At 47.0% G+C, this 27,511-nt stretch overlaps 1 protein-coding gene across 1 annotated transcript in view; it reads left to right on the plus strand.

Moving 5' to 3' along the window:
• slc44a5a (solute carrier family 44 member 5a) overlaps positions 1 to 27,511 on the plus strand; it is a 116,557-nt gene that overhangs the window by 77,159 nt on the left and 11,887 nt on the right. Inside the window, exons 2-3 of the mRNA XM_041895910.2 lie at positions 4,763 to 4,811; positions 10,747 to 10,820. Of these exons, the coding sequence (XP_041751844.1) occupies positions 4,763 to 4,811; positions 10,747 to 10,820 (123 nt within the window). The remainder of the gene's footprint in view (positions 1 to 4,762; positions 4,812 to 10,746; positions 10,821 to 27,511) is intronic.

Consider the following 27,511-nt stretch of genomic DNA (forward strand, 5'->3'; position numbering starts at 1 on the left):
GGAAGGTAAAGGGTCCTGGACTTGGGAGGAGATCCTAGATGGTATGGATCGCCGACCATGGAACGAGACGGTGGAGAGGCGACGGCGAGAGGAGCAACGGCATCAGCAGGGCCATCATCGTCGGAAGGACGAGAGGCAACCCCAAGAAATTTTTGGGGGCACATGGCTTGGGCGACGGAGCAGCAGGAGGCTGCCACAAGGCAGAGTCAGAGGGCTGCCAGGTTAAGGGGGCTGACGGAGGCAGAGAAGGGACGGATTCAGTGGGCTACCAGGTCAAGGGGGCAACTGGGTAAAGCAGGGAAGGAAAGTGTTGAGGCACGGCGTGAGGTACTGGGGTGTGTAACCAGTTCGGTCCGGCCCGTTCCTAGTCCCGTGGTGCAGCCAGTAGTGTGTGTTCCCCGTGCGGTACGGCCTGTTCCGGTCCCTCGCACTAAGGATACGGTGCGCGTCGCCAGCCCAGCCCGGCCTGTTCCTACTCCTCGCACCAGGGATACGGTGCGCTTCGCCAACCCGGCCCGGCCTGTTCCGGCCACTCGCACCAGGGATACGGTGCGCGTCGCCAGCCCAGCCCGGCCTGTTCCTACTCCTCGCACCAGGGATACGGTGCGCTTCGCCAACCCGGCCCGGCCTGTTCCGGCCACTCGCACCAGGGATACGGTGCGCGTCGCCAGCCCAGCCCGGCCTGTTCCTACTCCTCGCACCAGGGATACGGTGCGCTCGCCAACCCGGCCCGGCCTGTTCCGGCCACTCGCACCAGGGATACGGTGCGCGTCGCCAGCCCAGCCCGGCCTGTTCCTACTCCTCGCACCAGGGATACGGTGCGCTTCGCCAACCCGGCCCGGCCTGTTCCGGCCACTCGCACCAGGGGATACGGTGCGCGTCGCCAGCCCAGCCCGGCCTGTTCCTACTCCACGCACCAGGGATACGGTGCGCTCGCCAGCCCGGCCCGGCCTGTTCCGGCCACTCGCACCAGGGATACGGTGCGCGTCGCCAGCCCCGCCCGGCCTGTTCCTGCTCTCCGCACTAGGCGTTATGGGAGTCCCCAGGGTCCAGCATGCCCTGTTCCGGCTCCCCGCACTAGGCGTTATGGGAGTCCCCAGGGTCCAGCATGCCCTGTTCCGGCTCCCCGCACTAGGCGTTATGGGAGTCCCCAGGGTCCAGCATGCCCTGTTCCGGCTCCCCGCACTAGGCGTCATGTGCGTTCCCAGGGTCCAGCAAGCCCTGTTGCTTCTCTCCGCACTAGCCCTGAGATGCGTGTCCTCAGCCCGGTACCTCCTGTTCCGGCACCACGCACCAGGCCTACGATGCGCCTCAGACGGCCAGAGTCTGCCGTCTGCCCAACGGGGCCTGAACTGTCCGTCTGCCCAACGCCGTCTGAACTGTCCGTCTGCCCAACGCCCGTCTGAACTGCCCGTCTGCCCAACGGGGCCTGAACTGTCCGTCTGCCCAACGCCGTCTGAACTGCCCGTCTGCCCAACGCCGTCAGAGCCTTCCGCCAGACAGGATCAGCCAGAGCCTTCTGCCAGACAGGATCAGCCAGAGCCTTCCGCCAGACAGGATCAGCCAGAGCCTTCCGCCAGACAGGATCAGCCAGAGCCTTCCGCCAGACAGGATCAGCCAGAGCCTTCTGCCAGACAGGATCAGCCAGAGCCTTCTGCCAGACAGGATCAGCCAGAGCCTTCTGCCAGACAGGATCAGCCAGAGCCTTCCGCCAGCCAGGATCCGCCAGAGCCGTCCAGCCAGGATCCGCCTGAGCCAGCCAGCCAGGATCTGCCCCTCAGTCCGGTGCTGCCCTTTAGTCAGGTGCTGCCCCTTAGCCCGGTGCTGCCCCTTGGTCCGGTGCTGCCCCTTAGTCCGGTGCTGCCACTTAGTCCGGTGCTGCCCCCTTAGTCAGGTGCTGTCCCTTAGTCCGGTACTGCCTACTAAGCAGTTTGTGACTGTGGTAGGGTGGGGATCACGACCGGGGCCAGAGCCACCACCGTGGACAGACGCCCACCCAGACCCTCCCCTAGGCGTATGCTGGTGCGCCCGGAGTGCGCACCTTTAGGGGGTACTGTGACACTCTGGCTCTAGGACTTTTGTATGTGAGCTAGAGTGTATGTTGTTTTGTTGGGGATTTGGGTGTTTTTCTATGTTGGTAGTTCTGTCGGGTGTATTTCTATGTTTGCAGGTCTGTGGGTTGTTTTTCTAGGTGTTGTATGTTGTAGTCAATGACTCCCAATCGGAGGTAACGAGTGTCAGCTGTCGGCTCGTTATCTCTGATTGGGAGCCATATTTAAACTGTCAGTTTTCACCTTTGTTTTGTGGGTTATTGTTCCAAGTTCAGTATTTGTTACGTTAGGACTTCACTATCGTCTTTTGTTGTTTTTACGTGGTTGCTTTATAAATAAAGTCATCATGTTCACTCCACGCGCTGCGTATTGGTCCGCTCCTTCCGACGATCGTGACAGAATGCTGTTGGAGATGCTGGTTATCCGGTGGAGTAGTTTGAAGGTAGCTGGACAGCAGTAAGTATGTATACTGTAGTTTAGGTACTGCATGGCAGTAGTTATTTTAACCTCTACATGATTGGTGTCCCTTATACGGGACGGTTGTTGCTCAATATGCGATATGTGACTAGAATGGTGTTGTAAACAACAGCCAACTTTCCGGGACATAGACATGTCTTATATGGGCAGAAAGCTTAAATGATTGATAATCTAACTGCAGAGTCCAATTTACAGTAGCTATTACAGCAAAAGAAAATACCATGCTATTGTTTGAGGATAGTGCACAACAACAAAACACTTTTATCACGGCATTGGTTTGGTACATTCACCTCTGAAGGTAAATAACGTACTTACATTCAGTAATCTTGCTGTTATTTGTCATCCTGAGGGTCCCAGAGATAAAATGTAGTGTAGTTTTGTTTGAAAAATCTATTTTTATATTCAAATGTAGAAACTGGGTTCTACAGTTTGACCTCTGACTCCACACCCACCCCACCCGGCCATCTAGATGTGTGAAGGTTAGTGTCTTTTCTGTAGGGAAGCTAATGATCCATCATTTACGATATTCCTGGGAGTGTGCAAACTTATATTTTGTATTACCATAGCATTTTTGTATGTTTTCTATAGTTATATACTTGAAAACCAATTCGGCACATTTGGGAAAACTCCTGGCAGACTTGATACAAAATATTGTGTAGTGATGTAATTCTTCACTGGATCAGTCTGAAACATTGCACACACAATGCTGCCATCTGGTGGACAACATCTAAATTACATCTAGAATCCTACATCACTGTCTGGCCTTTCGCTTGCATCTCAAAGATGAAGCAAAAAAAAAACTGCATGTTTTTTTGTTTGTATTATCTTTTAACAGATATAATGTGTTATATTCTTCTTTCCACAAACTTAAAATTGTTTCCTTTCAAATGATATCAAGAATAGCTAAAGGCAGTTAGATTTGGGTATGTCATTGTAGGCACCTTGAAGTTAAAGGCACCTTGAATTGAGGTGTTCATTCTGCAAAATGTTGTCTGCCAATCAACTGAATATTTTGTTTATGCTTTGAGGTGAAATAATTGTGTTGAATGAGCACTCTCTTTTTTCCACACCAGTCCAATAGATTAAATGCCAGATTTTCAATGCACAAACTAGCCAGCAGCATAACACCCTGCATCCTGCTGCTGGCTCATCTCTGAAGCTAAGCAGGGTTGGTTTCCTGGATGGGAGACCAGATGCTGTTGGAAGTGGTGTTGGAGGGCCAGTAGGAGGTGCTCTTTCCGCTGATAAAAAAAAAGAAGATATCCCAGGGCAGTGATTGCCCTGTGTAGGGTGCTGTCTTTCGGATGGGATGTTAAACGGGTGTCCTGACTCTCTGTGGTCACTAAAGATCCCATGGCACTTGTTGTAAGAGTAGGGGCGTTGACCCTGGTGTCATGGCTAAATTCCCAATCTGGCCCCCTAATCATACTCCACTTCCAATTGGCTCATTCATCTCCTCTCCCCTGTAATGAGTCCCCAGGTCATTGCTGTAAATGAGAATGTCTTCTCAGTCAACTTACCTGGTAATGTAAGGGGGGGAAAAAACTCACTCTGCAAAGTCCAACTGCATTATTCAGACAAGAGGAGGAAGAAGAAGGACAGCCATTCACACACCTGAGTGAAAACACAAACTCAGAAAAGTCACCTACAACAACCCACAGTGAATTAATTGCCCAGAATCACAAACTCTTTCTCTGCTTCAATCTCTTAACCTCTCGCGCGCTCGCACACACTACTCTCTCCACACACCAAATCTCTCACACTCCTACCAAGTGGAACTATACCGGCGGAGACAGATTCAGAACACCTTGCTGCATCCCCCTTCCCCCTCCAAAAGGACCATAATGGAAATAAGCTTTTAACTTTATTTTGTTATCCTTGATGATTTTCTTAAATTGAATGTGGCTGGAGCGCCCTTATGTATGTATTTAAATTGTTTTGTAATAAATTCAATCAATCAATCAATCAATTCAAACCCAGCTCAGTCTTCTCTCCCCAAAGTCTTCCAGGTCACTGGTCCTGAACTTCTCTACATATTATTTTTTTTTTATTCAAAGACCAATACCCTCCACTACAGAGTTTCTCCACTCCTGGTCTATGGACAAATTCATGCTTTGGGTCTTGCTGTTTGGCCGTTGAGTTAGCTTAGCTGACACCTGCTTAATCATGTTTCGTATCGTTGTTCTTTGTATCACTTTATCACTTTGACTAATGTGGAAATGTCTATTTTTCAGGAGAACCACACAAGTTTGACCCAACATTCAGAGGACCAATCCGCAACAGGTAATGTTTCACTTTTTATTTTCATTATCACAGTTTAACAGTGCGTCTTGATTGTTTCATTGCTGTGACTGAGGGCTTGTTGCTACAGATCTGCTATCTTAATTTGATCACTCTGTTGTTGCAGAGAATGTTCCTGCACAACAGCAAATGCAAATTGTAGTGTATTCAAGGTTTAAAAAGTTGAACGTTTCAGACTAGCAAAAAATGTATCAAACCCTGCAAAAATGTCCATTAATTATAATCCACATAATAATTCACATTTCCTGTTGCTGCAGGATTATTTTCCTGCTGTGAGAAGCAGGGTAAAATTAAGATAGTGCATCTGAATGTGTAATCCTATTTCCAGACAGTGAGTGTTTTCATATAGATTCAGTGCCCCTTCACTAGCCTCGCAAGCCGCCTGATCTAGCGAGCGAACATTAATGTAAGCTTGCGAGATCAGGCGGCTTGTGAGGCTACCTTTTCACTACACTGCTGCCAATGGTCACGTTCGAGCATATACATTTTGTCTAGTCGGTGACCATCGTTTGTCACCACCTTTCAAAGTGTGTTGCGTTATGGGGATAAAAATGTTCCGACTTGCGCCTACAATGTCGACTGCATGAACTTTACAAAAACCATGTGATAATTTTTTTATGAAGTTGCTTTCAAGTCGCTAATCCCACCATGCAGCCATCACTTGCATTGTGGGAGGCGCTATTTGTCAACCAATCATTAGCCCAAGACATCACTGAAACAGCAACCAACTTTGCCGCAATTCTAAAGCTACAAGGGAGACAAATGAAAGTGATATTTGAGACCTCTCTCTAACCAATTATTTGCATGTTATGTTTTCAGTTTGTGAGTGTATGATATGGGGGTATTGAAAAGTTTATTTCAACATTTATAAAGAAGAACGTTTATAAACAATAGCAGCTATGGTGACACTGCCATGCGGATCTGAGCCTTGCTGTTTGAAAACAGTGTCAGACTTTTGGCTGTCACAGATGCACCTCCCCCGACTTCACTCATCGACTTTCATCAACAGTCAGCTTCGTTAGCCTTACTACTTGAACACACCCAATAGCTAGGAGTGATTATGAAAGGAGAGTGTGCTACCAAAGGGCTGTCCCACTGGTGATGTAGTACACATGTTCTAGGGCTTTGGTGATGTACTACACATCAATGTTAGAATCCTTCTAGTGTCTGATTTTGATATAGAATAGAAGACTTCAATGAATTAAGGGCAATGTCCCTTACCCTTTAAAAGTAGTGCACTAATTGGAGAATAGGGTTTCATTTGAGACAGAGCCCATGGTCTGCTCTGATCTCTGCTTTGACTGAAATGAAAATGACTTTGTCATGGAAATTACATTTATAGGCTATAGCTAAAACTAACTTTAAAGCTAATATTTACTTTGAGCTAAGCCTCAAATCATACAGACCCTCTGAAATGCCAGTTGTGCTTAACCCAGTGTCGACCAATTGTTTAACTTACATTTCAGATAATATAAGAGATTATTCTTTGGTGAAATAACTAAAGATTATAACACAGTAGTCAATACTAGGATTTGGTGCTTCAAAATGTTCAGACAGACTATTACCCATAGAGATATAAATGTTCTATATCTATTCTAATCCCATCCATATTATACAATTCTTTGCCACTACATTACAACAACACTGTCAGAAGCGGTAACCAAACCTCCATTCCATTATAAACCAAACCCAAACATTTGAGATTCTCTAGCCAACATTCACTCGATGATACAGACCCTCCCTTCCCTACCAATCTCATAGACAGAGCATTAAACCTGAGAGAAGCCGGAGAGAAAACAAATCCCCCTTCCCTCCTGTCTGACAGCCTCACAGATAAAAGCATGTTAAAGAAAAGAGGGAGAAAAACAGGGAGGAAATCGATGGCTATTAGAAACTCAGGTAACTGGCTGCAATCAGTGTGGCTGCAGTTCCAACCGGCTGGAACTGGAACCAGGTCAGCTGGCTAGAAGAGCCCCACTAACCCAGACAGAGATGGGTGGCGGGGAGCGGAGCAGAGTTGGATGTTTAAATAAGAAATGAGGAGGACCCTTTAAATCCTTAATTAGACCTCACTGACAAAACCCATCCAGGAGAAAAGAGTGGCTGAAAAAAAGAGGCTGGAGTGGCTTGTTGTGTTGTGAGGATTGCAGTGTATTGGTGTTGAAAGTGGGTGGAGTGATGGGTCTTGTTGTAGGACTCTGCTGAAGGAGTTGTGTTGCGGGGATTCTATGTTGTTAATTGGTGATCAGGGGAATGGAGTGGTAGATAATTGCTGTTATTCCCAGAGAGAAGGTGAGAAATTCATTCTGCCATTTTAACACTTCCTCTGAACTTCTACTGAATGCTTCCCTTAGTCAGAGCAGGGAGCTGCAGAGATGTAATTATAGATTGTGTGTGTGTGTGTGTGTGTGTGTGTGTGTGTGTGTGTTGTGCTGTGCTGTTTGTGAAGATCTTATGGTGGCAGAAATTACACTGAGGAATAAATAATTCAATTACTTTATTTTTTATTTTTTTTACCATTACACTGAGGAATAAATAATTCAATTACTTTATTTTTTATTTTTTTTATAGCTACACAGTAAGTTTCCGGGCATCCAGCTTTTATCTTGTTCTATTTGATTATTTTAGGATTTCTCTGTATCAGTGTTTTCACCCCAGCAGTAATGTCAGGCCTCAGTGCATATCTTATTAGCTAAAGGAACTATTGATGACACACTGGCTTTGTTCCAGCTACCCAGCAATACAGAGATCCTCCCCAGATGACTAAAACTATCTTTTAGAGTTTTTGCAAAGCTGTGGACTTAACTCAGTGTATTCATCTGGATGTGGGTGTGGATGGGAGCCTACCAAGTTAGTTTTTATGTTAAAGCAGTGAGGCTGCTGCTTTAGTGTGCTGGTTTGCCAGCTTTACCAGTTCAAATTGCTTTTCACCTCTAACAAAGTAGGAGGCAGATGTAGGAGAGACTTCCTGACTCACACCTGGAGACATTTGCTTGAGTCGCTTGCCCTTTCATCAGTAAATGCTATTGTTTATCTTTTGTCCTAAAGAGACCCATGGCAAACGTACTACTTGCAGTTTGTTGGTAGTGGCAAAGTTGTTATGTCTAGTCCGTTTATCCAGTCATTTACAGTAGACTAGCGCAAATAGAGAATGCAGAAAACCTAGCCTGTTTGATGAACATTTGGTATTTTAAAGTCAAAGAAATATATGTAAGTGGTTTATCTGTTTTAAAGTCATACAGTACAAATATATTGAAATGTTCTTGTTTTGTGCAGTTATAATTTCAAGACCATTTTTCACCAGCTGTCAATTTACCGTTCACAGCCATAGTTAGAATCATTAATCAACTTCTCATTACCGTTCACAGCCATAGTTAGAATCATTAACCGAGTTCCGATTCAGAGACATAAAGCAGTCCTGCAGGATCAATGGATCAGCGGTTTTAATCAAAAACTAGAAAGATTAATTCAGTCTCTTCAATGTCTATATTGAGTGAGAGATATGGAGTCGTTTACATTTACATTTACGTCATTTAGCAGACGCTCTTATCCAGAGCGACTTACAGTTAGTGAATACCCCGTGGAAATCGAACCCACAACCCTGGCGTTGCAAACGCCATGCTCTATCAACTGAGCTACATCCCTGCCGGCCATTCCCTCCCCTACCCTGGGCCAATTGTGCGCCGCCCATGAATCTCCCGGTCGCGGCCGGCTGCGACAGAGCCTGGATTCGAACCAGGATCTCTAGTGGCACAGCTAGCACTGCCTTAGACCACTGCGCCACTCAGGAGACCTAATGAAGGTATTTTAGAGATGGCCGTAGATTAAACCAGTCGACTATTGAATCTCTAGCCTGGTCTCAGATCTGTTTGTGTTCTCTTTCCAACTGCTTGTCACTCATTGCCACAAGTTGGTAAAAGAGCACGAACAGATCGGGGACCAGGCTATTGAATCCCAGGTCGCATCAATTCTCATACTCTGACTGTTTCTCTCCTTCCAAACTATCCTGTGAAATTTCAATTCATGATAACGATTTAGCGAACAGCACACCCCTGTTAAGGGTCCTCAGGGTTTTTAGAACAATTATTTATCTTTCTATCTCTCTTTCTCTCACACAAACACACTCTTTCTCTCTCCTCTCCTCCATCTCTCCCTGCTTGAGTTTAGCTAAGGTTTCTGCTCTAATGTCCGTGCGTTTAACTCTGCTCAACAGCTGGTGAATGAGAGTTAAGAGGAGAGGACAGAATGTGCAGCGCAGCAGATTCAGCATCATGCAGGGTCGTTCCAGAGGATTGGAAAGGACAGGACTGCATAAACAGAGCAGGAAAACACTGACTAGTCCGGACAGACCTAATATCAACACGGAGGCAGGAGGGTTTATTTCACATGGAGAAGGAGAGGAACAATGGTTCTGCTAGATTAGGAAAGACACAGAGTTAAGTTCAACCTGTCCCACCACTCCTCACATTCTTGCTCACCACATTGTGTGTGCGTGTGTGTGCAGTTCTGTGTCTCAGCATATCTGTTAGACCTGGGGAAAGTGCTGCCTGAGCTCAGCTAAAGGCTGAATTATTGAGTGCTGGGGAGTAGTAGGGAGGGTTGGGCTGTATGTTTGTGAAAGCCTGCTGTACAGCTTAACACCAGGCCTCTCACTGACGCTGCAACATAACCTCAGTGACACACATGACCCTCTAACAGTCCGATCCCAGTGTCCCAGTGTCCCAGTGCCGCCAATCACAACCTGGTCTCTATTCCCTGAACACACAACCTGACAGTCATGGTCTGTTTATATGGTCTATGGTTGTAACCCACTAACCTGGATTATAATGGGACATTCCAATGAGGTCTTCAGCTAATGAAGGGTAACGTCTTGCCTCTAGGCTCTCCAGAGTCCAGAGTCTCGTTGCTGGTGAAAGAGACTTAACTGAGGTCTTAACTATCACGTCAGAGAGAGGCTGGAGATGACTGGACATGAATGGACATGGCTGGGCATGGCGGGACATGACGGGACATGGCAGGACATGGCGGGACATGACTCATTTATTGTGGTCAATCCCAACCAATCAACATGGAGTAATCAGCGATTACCTCAGTGCTCTATAAGTAGTCAGCTGGGAGGCCGGGGAGGGATTTCTACACATTCAATTGACATATAAGCTGATAAAGACTCAATAAACATGACGCTAGACAGGTCGCTGAGTCAATTATTTCTTGGAGGCCACGTTAACAATAATCAGGATCGGAACACGTGTAAACAACATACTACAGGTACCCCCTCTCCTACACACGCACATGTGTACACACACACTCACACGCACTACTCTTTGTGGATATGTGACACAATCCAGTTCCCGATTGGATAGAAAGATGTAAGCACTTGGCACACACACACACACACAGGTATACACACTGCAAGAGCCATTCCGATTGCCAAACCCTGAGAAAGAGAGTATGGGAATGTGATGTGTCTAGAGGGAGTCAAAGCAGCAGATTGTTGAGGTTAATATTTCATTTCCATTGGGAAAGCATCTCATCATCACCATTGTCCCCTCTGCTGCTGTTTGATCTTTACCAGAATAATGAGCAAGGCCTTGATGGGTATTTATCTCCACTCCTCTTGTCTCTCTCTCTTTACACCCACTCTCTCATTTCTCTCTCCTCTCGTTTATCTCTTTCTGGGTATGTTGAAAGCCTCAAGGATATTGACAGTTTTCTACTTCTTTCTCTCTTCCTATCTCAATGGGAGAATCTATCTCACACTCCTCGCGTCGTCTCTCCTTGCCTCCTCCTCAAAACCCATTGGAGGAGAAGGTCAAAGGGGTTTTGAGAAGTAGTGTGCAATTGAGGAGTATGCAATTGAGATTCTCTTTGTATCTACCTCTCTTTCTCCCTTTCTTTGTTTTTTCCCTCTCTACAGAAGCTGCACAGACGTGTTTTGCTGTGTGATCTTCGTCATCGTCATCCTCGGATACATAGCACTGGGGACTGTGGGTGAGTGGACCGTAACCAATATATTACTAGGACAGTGTCAGGATGTCTATACATGGAAACTCACAACTTTTCATGACGTATAGGTCTACATGCATTGGACGAAACTCGATATCCAGCTGTCTCGCATTCCCACATGTCTAAGAAGTATGCCAATGTGAGACTAGCATTGTTCTTATTATCCTTTATTTCATTGTCCTAGTTGAGTCAAAGTTCTGTTACGTTCAAAACAAAACAGTGTAAACAAGCAATAAAAATGGAGACGCTACATGAGAAGCCTTGTGTTTAGAAATCTTAATTGTAAGTAATGATAATGCCACAGTGGCCCAAACCCAAACATATTTCCCAAACACACTGTCCCAAACCCAAACACACTGTCCCAAACCCAAACACACTGTCCCAAACCCAAACACACTGTCCCAAACCCAAACACACTGTCCCTAACCCAAACACACTGTCCCTAACCCAAACACACTGTCCCTAACCCAAACACACTGTCCCTAACCCAAACACACTGTCCCTAACCGAAGCACACTGTCCTAAACTGAAACACACTGTCCCAAAAAAAACGAAACACACTGTCCCTAACCGAAGCACACTGTCCCTAACCGAAACAAACTGTCCCTAACAGAAACACACTGTCACAAACCCAAACACACTGTCCAAAACCCAAACACACTGTCCCAAACCCAAACTCACTGTCCCTAACCCAAACACACTGTCCCAAACCCAAACACACTGTCCCTAACCCAAACACACTGTCCCTAACCCAAACACACTGTCCCTAACCGAAGCACACTGTCCCTAACCGAAAAACACTGTCCCTAACCCAAACACACTGTCCCAAACCCAAACACACTGTCCCTAACCCAAACAAACAGTCCCTAACCTATACACACTGTTCCTAACCCATACACACTGTCCCAAACCGAAACACGCCGTCTCTAACCCAAACACACTGTCCAAAACACACTGTCCAAAACACACTGTCCCTAACCAAAAAACACTGTCCCTAACCCAAACACACTGTCCCTAACCCAAACACACTGTCCCAAACCGATACACACTGTCCCTAACCGATACACACTGTCCCTAACCGATACACACTGTCCCTAACCGAAACACACTGTCCCTAACCGAAACACACTGTCCCAAACCGAAACAAACAGTCTCTGACCGAGGCACACTGTCCCTAACCCATATACGCTGTTCCTAACCCATACACACTGTCCCCTACTGAAACACACTGTCCCTAACCAAAACAAACTGTCCCTAACCTATACACACTGTCCCAAACCCAAATACACTGTCCCAAACCCAAATACACTGTCCCTAACCCAAACACGCTGTCCCTAACCCAAACACACTGTCACTAACCCAAACACACTGTCCCTAAACCAAACACACTGTCCCTAACCCATACACACTGTCCCAAACCCAAACACACTGTCACTAACCCAAACAAACTGTCCCTAACCTATACACACTGTTCCAAACCCATACACACTGTCCCAAACACATTGTCCCTAACCCAAACACACTGTCACTAACCCAAACACACTGTCCCTAACCGAAAAACACTGTCCCAAACCCAAACACACTGTTCCAAACCCAAACATACTGTCCCTAATCCAAACACACTGTCCAAAACCGAAACAAACAGTCTCTGACCGAAGCACACTGTCCCTGACCCAAACACACTGTCCCTAACCCAAACAAATTGTCTCTAACCTATACACACTGTTCCTAACCCATACACACTGTCCCTAACCAAAACACACTGTCCCACACCAAAACACACTGTCCCTAACCCAAACACACTGTCCCTAACCCAAACACACTGTCCCAAACCCAAACACACTGTTCCAAATCCAAACACACTGTCCCTAATCCAAACACACTGTCCAAAACCGAAACAAACAGTCTGTGACCGAAGCACACTGTCCCTGACCCAAACACACTGTCCCTAACCCAAACAAATTGTCCCAAACCCAAACACACTGTTCCAAACCCAAACAAATTGTCCCTAACATATACACACTGTTCCTAACCCATACACACTGTCCCTAACCAAAACACACTGTCCCAAACCCAAACACACTGTCTCAAACCCAAACATACTGTCCCAAACCCAAATACACTGTCCATAACCCAAACAAACTGTCCCTAACCTATACACACTGTCCAAAACACACTGTCCCTAACCGAAACACACTGTCCCAAACCCAAACACACTGTCCCTAACCCAAACACACTGTCCCTAACCCAAACACATTGTCCCTAACCCAAACACACTGTACCTAACCCAAACACACTGTCCCAAACCCAAACACACTGTCCCAAACCCAAACACACTGTCCCAAACCCAAACACACTGTCTCAAACCCAAATACACTGTTCCAAACCCAGACAAACTGTCCCTAACCTATACACACTGTTCCTAACCCATACACACTGTCCCAAACCGAAACACGCCGTCTCTAACCCAAACACACTGTCCCTAACCCAAACACACTGTCCCTAACCCAAACACACTGTCCCTAACCCAAACACATTGTCCCTAACCCAAACACACTGACCCAAACCCAAACACACTGTCCCAAACCCAAACACACTGTCCCAAACACACTGTCCCAAACCCAAACACACTGTCCCAAACCCAAACACACTGTCCCAAACCCAAACACACTGTCCCAAACCCAAACAAACTGTCCCTAACCTATACACACTGTTCCTAACCCATACACACTGTCCCAAACCGAAACACGCCGTCTCTAACCCAAACACACTGTCCAAAACACACTGTCCCAAACCCAAACACACTGTCCCTAACCCAAACACACTGTCCCCAAACCCAAACACACTGTCCAAAACCCAAACACACTGTCCCTAACCCAAACACACTGTCCCCAACTCAAACAAACTGTCCCTAACCTATACACACTGTTCCTAACCCATACACACTGTCCCACACCAAAACACACTGTCCCAAACCCAAACACACTGTCCCTAACCCAAACACACTGTCCCTAACCCAAACACACTGTCCCTAACCAAAACACACTGTCCCAAACCAGAACACACTGTCCCAAACCCAAACACACTGTCCCAAACCCAAACACACTATCCCAAACCCAAACACACTGTCCCCAACCCAAACACACTGTCCCCAACTCAAACAAACTGTCCCTAACCGAAACACACTGTCCCTAACCGAAACACACTGACCCAAACACATTGTCCCTCTCCCAAACACACTGACCCAAACCAAAACACACTGTCCCAAACCCAAACACACTGTCCCCAACCCAAACACACTGTCCCCAACTCAAACAAACTGTCCCTAACCTATACACACTGTCCCAAACCGAAACACACTGTCCCTAACCGAAACACACTGTCCCACACCAAAACACACTGTCCCTAACCCAAACACACTGTCCCCAACTCAAACTGTCCCTAACCGAAACACACTGTCCCTAACCGAAACACACTGTCCCACACCAAAACACACTGTCCCTAACCCAAACACACTGTCCCTAACCCAAACATATTGTCCCTAACCCAAACACACTGTCCCAAACCCAAAAACACTGTTCCAAACCCAAACACACTGTCCCCAACTCAAACACACTGCCCCAAACCCAAACACACTGCCCCAAACCCAAACACACTGCCCCAAACCCAAACACACTGTCCCAAACCCAAACACACTGTCCCAAACCCAAACACACTGTCCCAAACCCAAACACACTGTCCCAAACCCAAACACACTGTCCCAAACCCAAACACACTGTTCCAAACCCAAACACACTGTCCAAAACCCAAACACACTGTCCCTAACCTATACACGCCGTCTCTAACCCAAACACACTGTCCAAAACACACTGTCCCAAACACACTGTCCCTAACCCAAACACACTGTCCCAAACCCAAACACACTGTCCCTAACCCAAACACACTGTCCCTAACCCAAACACACTGTCCCTAACCCAAACACACTGTCCCCAACTCAAACAAACTGTCCCTAACCTATACACACTGTTCCTAACCCGTACACACTGTCCCACACCAAAACACACTGTCCCTAACCCAAACACACTGTCCCTAACCCAAACACACTGTCCCTAACCCAAACACACTGTCCCTAACCCAAACACACTGTCCCTAACCCAAACACATTGTCCCTCTCCCAAACACTCTGACCCAAACCAAAACACACTGTCCCCAACTCAAACAAACTGTCCCTAACCTATACACACTGTTCCTAACCCATACACACTGTCCCACACCAAAACACACTGTCCCAAACCCAAACACACTGTCCCTAACCCAAACACACTGTCCCTAACCCAAACACACTGTCCCTAACCCAAACACATTGTCCCTCTCCCAAACACACTGACCCAAACCAAAACACACTGTCCCAAACCAGAACACACTGTCCCAAACCCAAACACACTGTCCCAAACCCAAACACACTATCCCAAACCCAAACACACTGTCCCCAACCCAAACACACTGTCCCCAACTCAAACAAACTGTCCCTAACCTATACACACTGTCCCTAACCGAAACACACTGTCCCACACCAAAACACACTGTCCCTAACCCAAACACACTGTCCCCAACTGAAACAAACTGTCCCTAACCGAAACACACTGTCCCTAACCGAAACACACTGTCCCTAACCGAAACATACTGTCCCACACCAAAACACACTGTCCCTAACCCAAACACACTGTCCCTAACCCAAACATATTGTCCCTAACCCAAACACACTGACCCAAACACACTGTCCCAAACCCAAAAACACTGTCCCAAACCCAAACACACTGTCCCCAACTCAAACAAACTGTCCCTAACCTATACACACTGTCCCACACCAAAACACACTGTCCCTAACCCAAACACACTGTCCCTAACCCAAACACACTGTCCCTAACCCAAACACACTGTCCCTAACCGAAACACACTGTCCCACACCCAAACACACTGTCCCAAACCCAAACACACTGTTCCAAACCCAAACACACTGTCCCTAACCCAAACAAATTGTCCCTAACCTATACACACTGTTCCTAACCCATACACACTGTCCCAACCGAAACACACTGTCCCAAACCCAAACACACTGTCCCAAACCCAAACACACTGTTCCAAACCCATACACACTGTCCCAAACCCAAACACACTGTCCCTAACCCAAACAAACTGTCCCTAACCTATACACACTGTTCCTAACCCATACACACTGTCCCAAACCGAAACATGCCGTCTCTAACCCAAACACACTGTCCAAAACACACTGTCCCAAACACACTGTCCCACACCAAAACACACTGTCCCAAACCCAAACACACTGTCTCTAACCCGAACACACTGTCCCTAACCCAAACACACTGTCCCTAACCGAAACACTTTGTCCCTAACCCAACACATTGTCCCTAACCCAAACACACTGACCCAAACCCAAACACACTGTCCCAAACACACTGTCCCAAACCCAAACACACTGTCCCAAACCCAAACACACTGTCCCAAACCCAAACACACTGTCCCTAACCCAAACACACTGTCCCCAACCCAAACACACTGTCCCCAACCCAAACACACTGTCCCTAACCCAAACACACTGTCCCTAACCCAAACATATTGTCCCTAACCCAAACACACTGTCCCCAACCCAAACACACTGTCCCAAACCCAAACACACTGTCCCAAACCCAAACACACTGTCCCTAACCGAAAAACACTGTCCCTAACCCAAACACACTGTCCCTAACTGAACACACTGTCCAAAACCCAAACACACTGTCCCTAACCCAAACACACTGTCCCTAACCCAAACACACTGTCCCTAACCGAAGCACATTGTCCCAAACCCAAACACACTGTCTCTGACCCAAACACACTGTCCCCAACTCAAACACACTGTCCCCAACCCAAACACACTGTCCCCAACCCAAACACACTGTCCAATATCGAAGCACACTGTCCACAAACCGAAAAACACTGTCTCTGTTCGAAGCACATTGTCCCTGACCGAAACACACTTTCCCAAACCCAAACACACTGTCCCAAACACACTGTCCCAAACACACTGTCCCTAACCCAAACACACTGTTCCTAACCCATACACACTGTCCCAAACCGAAACACGCCGTCTCTAACTCAAACAAACTGTCCCACACCCAAACACACTGTCCCTAACCTATACACACTGTCCCTAACCTATACACACTGTCCCTAACCGAAACACACTGTCCCTAAACGAAACACACTGTCCCTAACCGAAACACACTGTCCCACACCCAAACAAACTGTCCCTAACCTATACACACTGTCTCAAACCGAAACATACTGTCCCTAAACGAAAAACACTGTCCCTAACCCAAACACACTGTCCCTAACCGAAACCCACTGTCCCAAACACACTGTCCCAAACCGAAACACGCTGTCTCTAACCCATACACACTGTCCCTAACCCAAACACACTGTCCCTAAAAGAACCACACTGTCCACAACCGAAACACACCGTCTCTAACCCAAACACACTGTCCCAAACACACTGTCCCAAACCCAAACACACTATTCCAAACGCAAACACACTGTACCTAACCCAAACACACTGTCCCAAACCCAAACACACTGTCCCTAACTCAAACAAACTGTCCCTAACCTATACACTCTGTCTCAAACCGAAACACACTGTCCCTAACCGAAGCACACTGTCCCCAAACCGAAACACACTGTCTCTGTTCGAAGCACATTGTCCCTGACCGAAACACACTTTCCCAAACCCAAACACACTGTCCCTAAACGAAACACACTGTCCCACACCCAAACAAACTGTCCCTAACCTATACACACTGTCTCAAACCGAAACACACTGTCTCTAACACAAACACACTGTCGCTAAAAGAACCACACTGTCCACAACCAAAACACACTGTCCATAACCCAAACACACTGATTAAAACCCAAACACACTGTCCCTAAACCAAAAACATTGTTTTAAACCCAAACACACTGTCCCAAACTGAAGCACACTGTCCCTAACCGAAGCACACTGTCCCAAACCGAAACACAATGTCCCTAACTGAAACACACTGTCCCAAAAAAACTAAACACACTGTCCCTAACCGAAGCACACTGTCCCTAACCGAAGCACAATGTCCCAAACCGAAATACACTTTCCCTAACCGAAACACACTGTCCCCAACCCAAACACACTGTCCCAAACCCAAACACACTGTCCTAAACACAATATCCCTAACCGAAAAACACTATCCCTAACCCAAACACACTGTCCCTAAACGAAACACACTGTCCCTAACCCAAACACACTGTCCCTAACCGAAACCCACTGTCCCAATCCCAAACACACTGTCCCAAACCCAAACACGCCGTCTCTAACCCATACACACTGTCCCTAACCCAAACACACTGTCCCTAAAAGAACCACACTGTCCACAACCAAAACACACTGTCCCTAACCCAAACACACTGTCTCAAACCCAAACACACTGTCCCTAAACCAAAAACATTGTTTTAAACCCAAACACACTGTCCCAAACTGAAGCACACTGTCCCTAACCGAAGCACACTGTCCCAAACCGAAACACAATGTCCCTAACTGAAACACACTGTACCTAACCCAAACACACTGTCCCAAACCCAAACACACTGTTCCAAACGCAAACACACTGTCCCCAACCCAAACACACTGTCCCCAACCCAAACACACTGTCCCTAACATATACACTCTGTCTCAAACCAAAACACACTGTCCCTAACCGAAACACACTGTCCCTAACCGAAACACACTGTCCCTAAACGAAACACACTGTCCCTAACCTATACACACTGTCTCAAACCGAAGCACACTGTCCCCAAACCGAAACACACTTTCCCAAACCCAAACACACTGTCCCTAAACGAAACACACTGTCAATAACCGAAACACACTGTCCCTAACACAAACACACTGTCGCTAAAAGAACCACACTGTCCACAACCAAAACACACTGTCCCTAACCCAAACACACTGTCCCTAACCCAAACACACTGTCCCAAACCCAAACACACTGTCCTAAACACAATATCCCTAACCGAAAAACACTATCCCTAACCCAAACACACTGTCCCTTACCGAAACACACTGTCCAATATCGAAGCACACTGTCCCTAACCGAAACACACTGTCCCTAAACGAAACACACTGTCCCTAACCCAAACACACTGTCCCTAAAATAACCACACTGTCCACAACCAAAACACACTGTCCCTAACCAAAACACACTGTCCCTAAACCAAAAACATTGTTTTAAACCCAAACACACTGTCCCAAACTGAAGCACACTGTCCCTAACCGAAACACACTGTCCCAAACCCAAACACACTGTCCCAAACACACTGTCCCGAACCGAAAAACACTGTCCCTAACCCAAACACAATGTCCCCAACCCAAACACACTGTCCCAAACCCAAACACACTGTTCCAAACGCAAACACACTGTACCTAACCCAAACACACTGTCCCAAACCCAAACACACTGTCCCTAACCCAAACACACTGTCCCCAACCCAAACACACTGTCCCCAACCCAAACACACTGTCCCTAACCTATACACTCTGTCTCAAACCAAAACACACTGTCCCTAACCGAAACACACTGTCCCTAAACGAAACACACTTTCCCTAACCGAAACACACTGTCCCACACCCAAACACACTGTCCCTGACCGAAACACACTGTCCCTGACCGAAACACACTGTCCCTATCCGAAACACACTTTCCCTAACCGAAACACACTGTCCAAAACCTAAACACACTGTCCAAAACCGAAGCACACTGTCCCAAACCGAAACACACTGTCTCTGTTCGAAGCACATTGTCCCTGACCGAAACACACTGTCCCAAACCCAAACACACTGTCCCAAACACACTGTCCAAAACCCAAACACACTGTCCCTAACCCATACACACTGTCCCAAACCCAAACAAACTGTACCTAACCTATACACACTGTTCCTAACCCATACACACTGTCCCAAACTGAAACACGCCGTCTCTAACCCAAACACACTGTCCCAAACACACTGTCCCAAACAAACTGTCCCTAACCAAAAAACACTGTCCCTAACCCAAACACACTGTTCCAAACCCAAACACACTGTCCCTAACCCAAACACACTGTCCCAAACCCAAACACACTGTCCCTAACTCAAACAAACTGTCCCTAACCCAAACACTCTGTCTCAAACCGAAACACACTGTCCCTAACCGAAACACACTGTCCCACACCCAAACAAACTGTCCCTAACCTATACACACTGTCCCTAACCGAAACATACTGTCCCTAACCGAAACACACTGTCCCAAACCAAATCACACTGTCCCTAACCGAAACACACTGTCCCTAACCGAAACACTCTGTCCCACACCCAAACACTGTCTCAAACCGAAACACACTGTCCCCAAACCGAAACACACTGTCTCTGTTCGAAGCACATTGTCCCTGACCGAAACACACTGTCTCTAACACAAACACACTGTCGCTAAAAGAACCACACTGTCCACAACCAAAACACACTGTCCCTAACCCAAACACACTGATTCAAACCCAAACACACTGTCCCTAAACCAAAAACATTGTTTTAAACCAAAACACACTGTCCCAAACTGAAGCACACTGTCCCTAACCGAAGCACACTGTCCCAAACCGAAACACAATGTCCCTAACTGAAACACACTGTCCCAAAAAAACTAAACACACTGTCCCTAACCGAAGCACAATGTCCCAAACCGAAATACACTTTCCCTAACCGAAACACACTGTCCCTAACCGAAACACTGTCCCTAACCGAAAACACACTGTCCCCAACCCAAACACACTGTCCCCAACCCAAACACACTGTCCCAAACCCAAACACACTGTCCTAAACACAATATCCCTAACCGAAAAACACTATCCCTAACCCAAACACACTGTCCCTAACCTATACACACTGTCTCAAACCGAAACATACTGTCCCTAAACGAAAAACACTGTCCCTAACCCAAACACACTGTCCCTAACCGAAACCCACTGTCCCTAACCCAAACACACTGTCCCAAACCCAAACACACTGTCCCAAACCCAAACACACTGTCCCTAAACGAAACACACTGTCCCTAACCCAAACCCACTGTCCCAAAACCAAACACACTGTCCCAAACCGAAACACGCTGTCTCTCTAACCCATACACACTGTCCTAACCCAAACACACTGTCCCTAAAAGAACCACACTGTCCACAACCAAAACACGCCGTCTCTAACCCAAACACACTGTCCCAAACAAACTGTCCCTAACCGAAAAAAAACACTGTCCCTAACCCAAACACACTGTCCCAAACCCAAACACACTGTCCCAAACCCAAACACACTGTCCTTAACCGAAACACACTGTCCCTAACCGAAACACACTGTCCCTAACCGAAACACACTGTCCAATATCGAAGCACACTGTCTCTGACCGAAGCACACTGTCCCTGACCGACACACACTGTCCCTGACCCAAACACACTGTCCCTAACCGAAACACACTGTCCCTAACCTATACACACTGTCTCAAACCGAAACACACTGTCCCTAAACGAAACACACTGTCCCTAACCCAAACACACTGTCCCTAACCGAAACCCACTGTCCCAAACCCAAACACACTGTCCCAAACCCAAACACGCTGTCTCTAACCCATACACACTGTCCCTAACCCAAAAACACTGTCCCTAAAAGAACCACACTGTCCACAACCAAAACACACTGTCCCTAACCCAAACACACTGTCTCAAACCCAAACACACTGTCCCTAAACCAAAAACATTGTTTTAAACCCAAACACACTGTCCCAAACTGAAGCACACTGTCCCTAACTGAAACACACTGTACCTAACCCAAACACACTGTCCCAAACCCAAACACACTGTTCCAAACGCAAACACACTGTCCCTAACCCAAACACACTGTCCCTAACCCAAACACACTGTCCCTAACCCAAACACACTGTCCCCAACCCAAACACACTGTCCCTAACCCAAACACACTGTCCCTAACCTATACACACTGTCCAAAACCGAAGCACACTTTCCCTAACCGAAACACACTGTCTCTGTTCGAAGCACATTGTCCCTGACCGAAACACACTTTCCCAAACCCAAACACACTGTCCCTAAACGAAACACACTGTCCCTAACCGAAACACACTGTCTCACACCCACAATGTCCCTAACCTATACACACTGTCCCTAACACAAACACACTGTCGCTAAAAGAACCACACTGTCCACAACCAAAACACACTGTCCCTAACCCAAACACACTGTCTCAAACCCAAACACACTGTCCCTAAACCAAAAACATTGTTTTAAACCCAAACACACTGTCCCAAACTGAAGCACACTGTCCCTAACTGAAACACACTGTACCTAACCCAAACACACTGTCCCAAACCCAAACACACTGTTCCAAACGCAAACACACTGTCCCTAACCCAAACACACTGTCCCTAACCCAAACACACTGTCCCTAACCCAAACACACTGTCCCCAACCCAAACACACTGTCCCTAACCCAAACACACTGTCCCTAACCGAAACACACTGTCCCACACCCAAACACACTGTCCCTAACCTATACACACTGTCCAAAACCGAAGCACACTTTCCCTAACCGAAACACACTGTCTCTGTTCGAAGCACATTGTCCCTGACCGAAACACACTTTCCCAAACCCAAACACACTGTCCCTAAACGAAACACACTGTCCCTAACCGAAACACACTGTCTCACACCCACAATGTCCCTAACCTATACACACTGTCCCTAACACAAACACACTGTCGCTAAAAGAACCACACTGTCCACAACCAAAACACACTGTCCCTAACCCAAACACACTGTCTCAAACCCAAACACACTGTCCCTAAACCAAAAACATTGTTTTAAACCCAAACACACTGTCCCAAACTGAAGCACACTGTCCCTAACCGAAGCACACTGTCCCTAACTGAAGCACACTGTCCCTAACCGAAACACACTGTCCCAAACCCAAACACACTGTCCCCAACCCAAACACACTGTCCCCAACCCAAACACACTGTCCCTAACCCAAACACACTGTCCCAAACCCAAACACACTGTCCTAAACACAATATCCCTAACCGAAAAACACTATCCCTAACCCAAACACACTGTCCCTAACCGAAACACACTGTCCAATATCGAAGCACACTGTCTCTGACCGAAACACGCTCTCCCTGACCGACACACACTGTCCCTGACCCAATCACACTGTCCCTAACCGAAACACACTTTCCCTAACCGAAACACACTGTCCCTAAACTATACACACTGTCCCAAACCCAAACACGCTGTCTCTAACCCATACACACTGTCCCTAACCCAAACACACTGTCCCTAAAAGAACCACACTGTCCACAACCAAAACACACTGTCCCTAACCCAGACACACTGTCTCAAACCCAAACACACTGTCCCTAAACAAAAAACATTGTTTTAAACCCAACACACTGTCCCAAACTGAAGCACACTGTCCCTAACCGAAACACACTGTCCCAAACCCAAACACACTGTCCCAAACACACTGTCCCTAACCGAAAAACACTGTTCCTAACCCAAACACAATGTCCCCAACCCAAACACACTGTCCCAAACCCAAACACACTGTCCCAAAAACACTGTCCCTAACTGAAACACACTGTACCTAACCCAAACACACTGTCCCAAACCCAAACACACTGTCCCAAACCCAAACACACTGTCCCTAACCCAAACACACTGTCCCCAACCCAAACACACTGTCCCTAACCTATACACTCTGTCTCAAACCAAAACACACTGTCCCTAACCGAAACACACTGTCCCTAACCGAAACACACTGTCCCTAACCGAAACACACTGTCCCTGACCCAAACACACTGTCCAAAACCTAAACACACTGTCCAAAACCGAAGCACACTGTCTCTGTTCGAAGCACATTGTCCCTGACCGAAACACACTGTCCCAAACCCAAACACACTGTCCCTAACCAAAACACACTGTGCCAAACCCAAACACACTGTCCCAAACCCAAATGCACTGTTCCAAACCCAAACACACTGTCCCTAACCCATACACACTGTCCCAAACCCAAACAAACTGTACCTAACCTATACACACTGTTCCTAACCCATACACACTGTCCCAAACTGAAACACGCCGTCTCTAACCCAAACACACTGTCCCAAACACACTGTCCCAAACAAACTGTCCCTAACCGAAAAACACTGTCCCTAACCCAAACACACTGTTCCAAACCCAAACACACTGTCCCTAACCCAAACACACTGTCCCAAACCCAAACACACTGTCCCTAACCGAAACACACTGTCCCTAAACAAAACACACTGTCCCACACCCAAACAAACTGTCCCTAACCCAAACACACTGTCCCAAACCCAAACACACTGTTCCAAACCCAAACACACTGTCCCTAACCCAAACACACTGTCCCTAACCCAAACACACTGTTCCAAACCCAAACACACTGTCCCTAACCCAAACACACTGTCCCAAACCCAAACACACTGTCCCTAACCGAAACACACTGTCCCACACCCAAACACACTGTCCCACACCCAAACAAACTGTCCCTAACCCAAACACACTGTCCCAAACCCAAACACACTGTCCCAAACCCAAACACACTGTCCCTAACCCAAACACACTGTCCCAAACCCAAACACACTGTCCCTAACTCAAACAAACTGTCCCTAACCTATACACTCTGTCTCAAACCGAAACACACTGTCCCTAAAAGAACCACACTGTCCACAACCGAAACACGCCGTCTCTAACCCAAACACACTGTCCCAAACAAACTGTCCCTAACCGAAAAACACTGTCCCTAACCCAAACAGACTGTCCCAAACCCAAACACACTGTCCCTAACCCAAACACACTGTCCTTAACCGAAACACACTGTCCCTAACCGAAACACACTGTCCCTAACTGAAACACACTGTCCCTAAACGAAACACACTGTCCCTAACCGAAACACACTGTCCCTAAAAGAACCACACTGTCCACAACCGAAACACGCCGTCCCTAACCGAAACACGCCGTCTCTAACCCAAACACACTGTCCCAAACAAACTGTCCCTAACCGAAAAACACTGTCCCAAACCCAAACACACTGTCCCACACCCAAACAAACTGTCCCTAACCTATACACACTGTCTCAAACCGAAACACACTGTCCCTAAACGAAACACACTGTCCCTAACCCAAACACACTGTCCCTAACCGAAACCCACTGTCCCAAAACCAAACACACTGTCCCAAATCGAAACACGCTGTCTCTAACCCATACACACTGTCCCTAACCCAAACACACTGTCCCAATCCGAAACACGCCATCTCTAACCCAAACACATTGTCCCAAACACACTGTCACAAACACACTGTCCCAAACCCAAATACACTGTTCCTAACCCAAACACACTGTCCCTAAACCAAACACACTGTTCCAAACCCAAACACACTGTTCCAAACCCAAACACACTGTCCCAAACCCAAACACACTGTCCCAAACCGAAACACACTGTCCAAAACCGAAGCACACTGTCCCTAACCCAAACACACTGTCCCTAACCCAAACACACTGTCCCTAACCGAAAAAAAACAGTCTCTGACCGAAGCACACTGTCCGAAACCCAAACACACAGTCCCAAACCCAAACACACTGTCTCAAACCCAAACACACTGTCCCTAGACGAAACACACTGTCCCATACCAAAACACACTGTCCCAAACCCAAACACACTGTCCCTAACACAAACACACTGACCTTAACACAAACACACTGTCCCAAACCCAGACATATTGTCTCAAACCCAAACACACTGTCCCTAACCCAAACACACTGTCCCTAACACAAACACAATGTCCCAAGCCCAAACATACTGTCCCTAACCCAAACACACTGTCCCAAACCCAAATATACTGTCCCAAACACAATGTCCCAAACACAATGTCCCAAACCCAAACACACTGTCCCAAAACCAAACACACTGTCTCTAACCCAAACACACTGTCCCAAACCCAAACACACCGTCCCAAACACACTGTCCCAAAGCCAAACACGCTGTCCCAAACCCAAACACACTGTCCCTAACCCAAACACACTGTTCCAAACCCAAACACACTGTTCCAAACCCAAACACACTGTCCCTAACCCAAACACACTGTCCTAAACACACTGTCCCTAACCCAAACACACTGTCCCAAACCCAAACACACCGTCCCAATCCCAAACACACTGTCCATAACCCAAACACACTGTCCCAAACCCAAACATACTGTCCCAAACCCAAACACACCGTCCCAATCCCAAACACAATGTCCCAAGCCCAAACACACTGTTCATAACCCAAACACACTGTCCCAAACCCAAACATACTGTCTCAAACCCAAACACACTGTCCCAAACACACTATCCCTAACCCAAACACACTGTCCCAAACCCAAACACACTGTCCCTAACCCAAACACACTGTTCCAAACACACTGTCCCAAACCCAAACACACCGTCCCAATCCCAAACACAATGTCCCAAGCCCAAACACACTGTCCATAACCCAAACACACTGTCCCTAACCCAAACACACTGTCCCAAACACACTGTCCCAAATCTAAACACACTGTCCCTAACCCAAACACACTGTCCCTAACCCAAACACACTGTCCCTAACCCAAACACACTGTCCCAAACCCAAACACACTGTCCCAAGCACAATGTCCCAAACCCAAACACACTGTCCCAAACCCAAACACACTGTCCCAAACCCAAACACACTGTTCCAAACCCAAACACATTTTCCCTCTTAGTGGGAGTCAGTAGATTAACTTTTGATCACAGAGGGCTCTGAAATCCCACCATAAATTCTCACCACCATGTTAGAGAAAGACAAAACAGAATAGCAGTCGGTTCTAACTACTGTAGATACTGGGGTTTAGATGGCGGAGTAGTAAGACAAAAGGATAAACACAAGGAAGTGTGTATGTGAGTGTGTGTCAGAGAAACAAAGGAGAGAGAGAGAGAAAGAAAGAGTAGCAAAGAAAGAAAGAAAGTAGCAAGTGTGAGAGAGAAATAGTGAACATAGCTATAGATCATACATTGTGCTGTAGAGAGAAGGAAAGAGAGAGAGGTGTGTGTAGCATCTGTTCTATTCACAGAGACAGAGTTTAAAGACATTGGGTTCACAGCACCTCTGGAAGATGGTGACTGTTTCATGTCCCACAGCTCTATGAAGAGCTCCTCTCTTTTATCTCTTTATACTTTTACTCCCTCTCTCCTCTCCTTCTACTCCTCCCCTCTTCTGCTAAAGATCAATCCATCGCTCAATCATCGGTTCTCCTTCAAAAGTTGTGTACCTTTTCTCGTAGTAATGATCTCAGAAATGGTAAGCAGCTAGCGAATTAAAAGTGTAGTTTTAGAAGTGACTGCACTTAAGATAAAGTTGCATCAAAAATCGAATACAAGCAGCTATTTACTATGCATGCTGTACTCAACAGTTTCCCCTGTTAGGGGATACGTTTTATCCCCCCTTGTAAATACTTACTTGTTAATGCAATCAATTGTTCCC

Source organism: Coregonus clupeaformis, chromosome 14 (genome assembly GCF_020615455.1).
Source record: "Coregonus clupeaformis isolate EN_2021a chromosome 14, ASM2061545v1, whole genome shotgun sequence".
Classification (NCBI taxonomy): domain Eukaryota; kingdom Metazoa; phylum Chordata; class Actinopteri; order Salmoniformes; family Salmonidae; genus Coregonus; species Coregonus clupeaformis.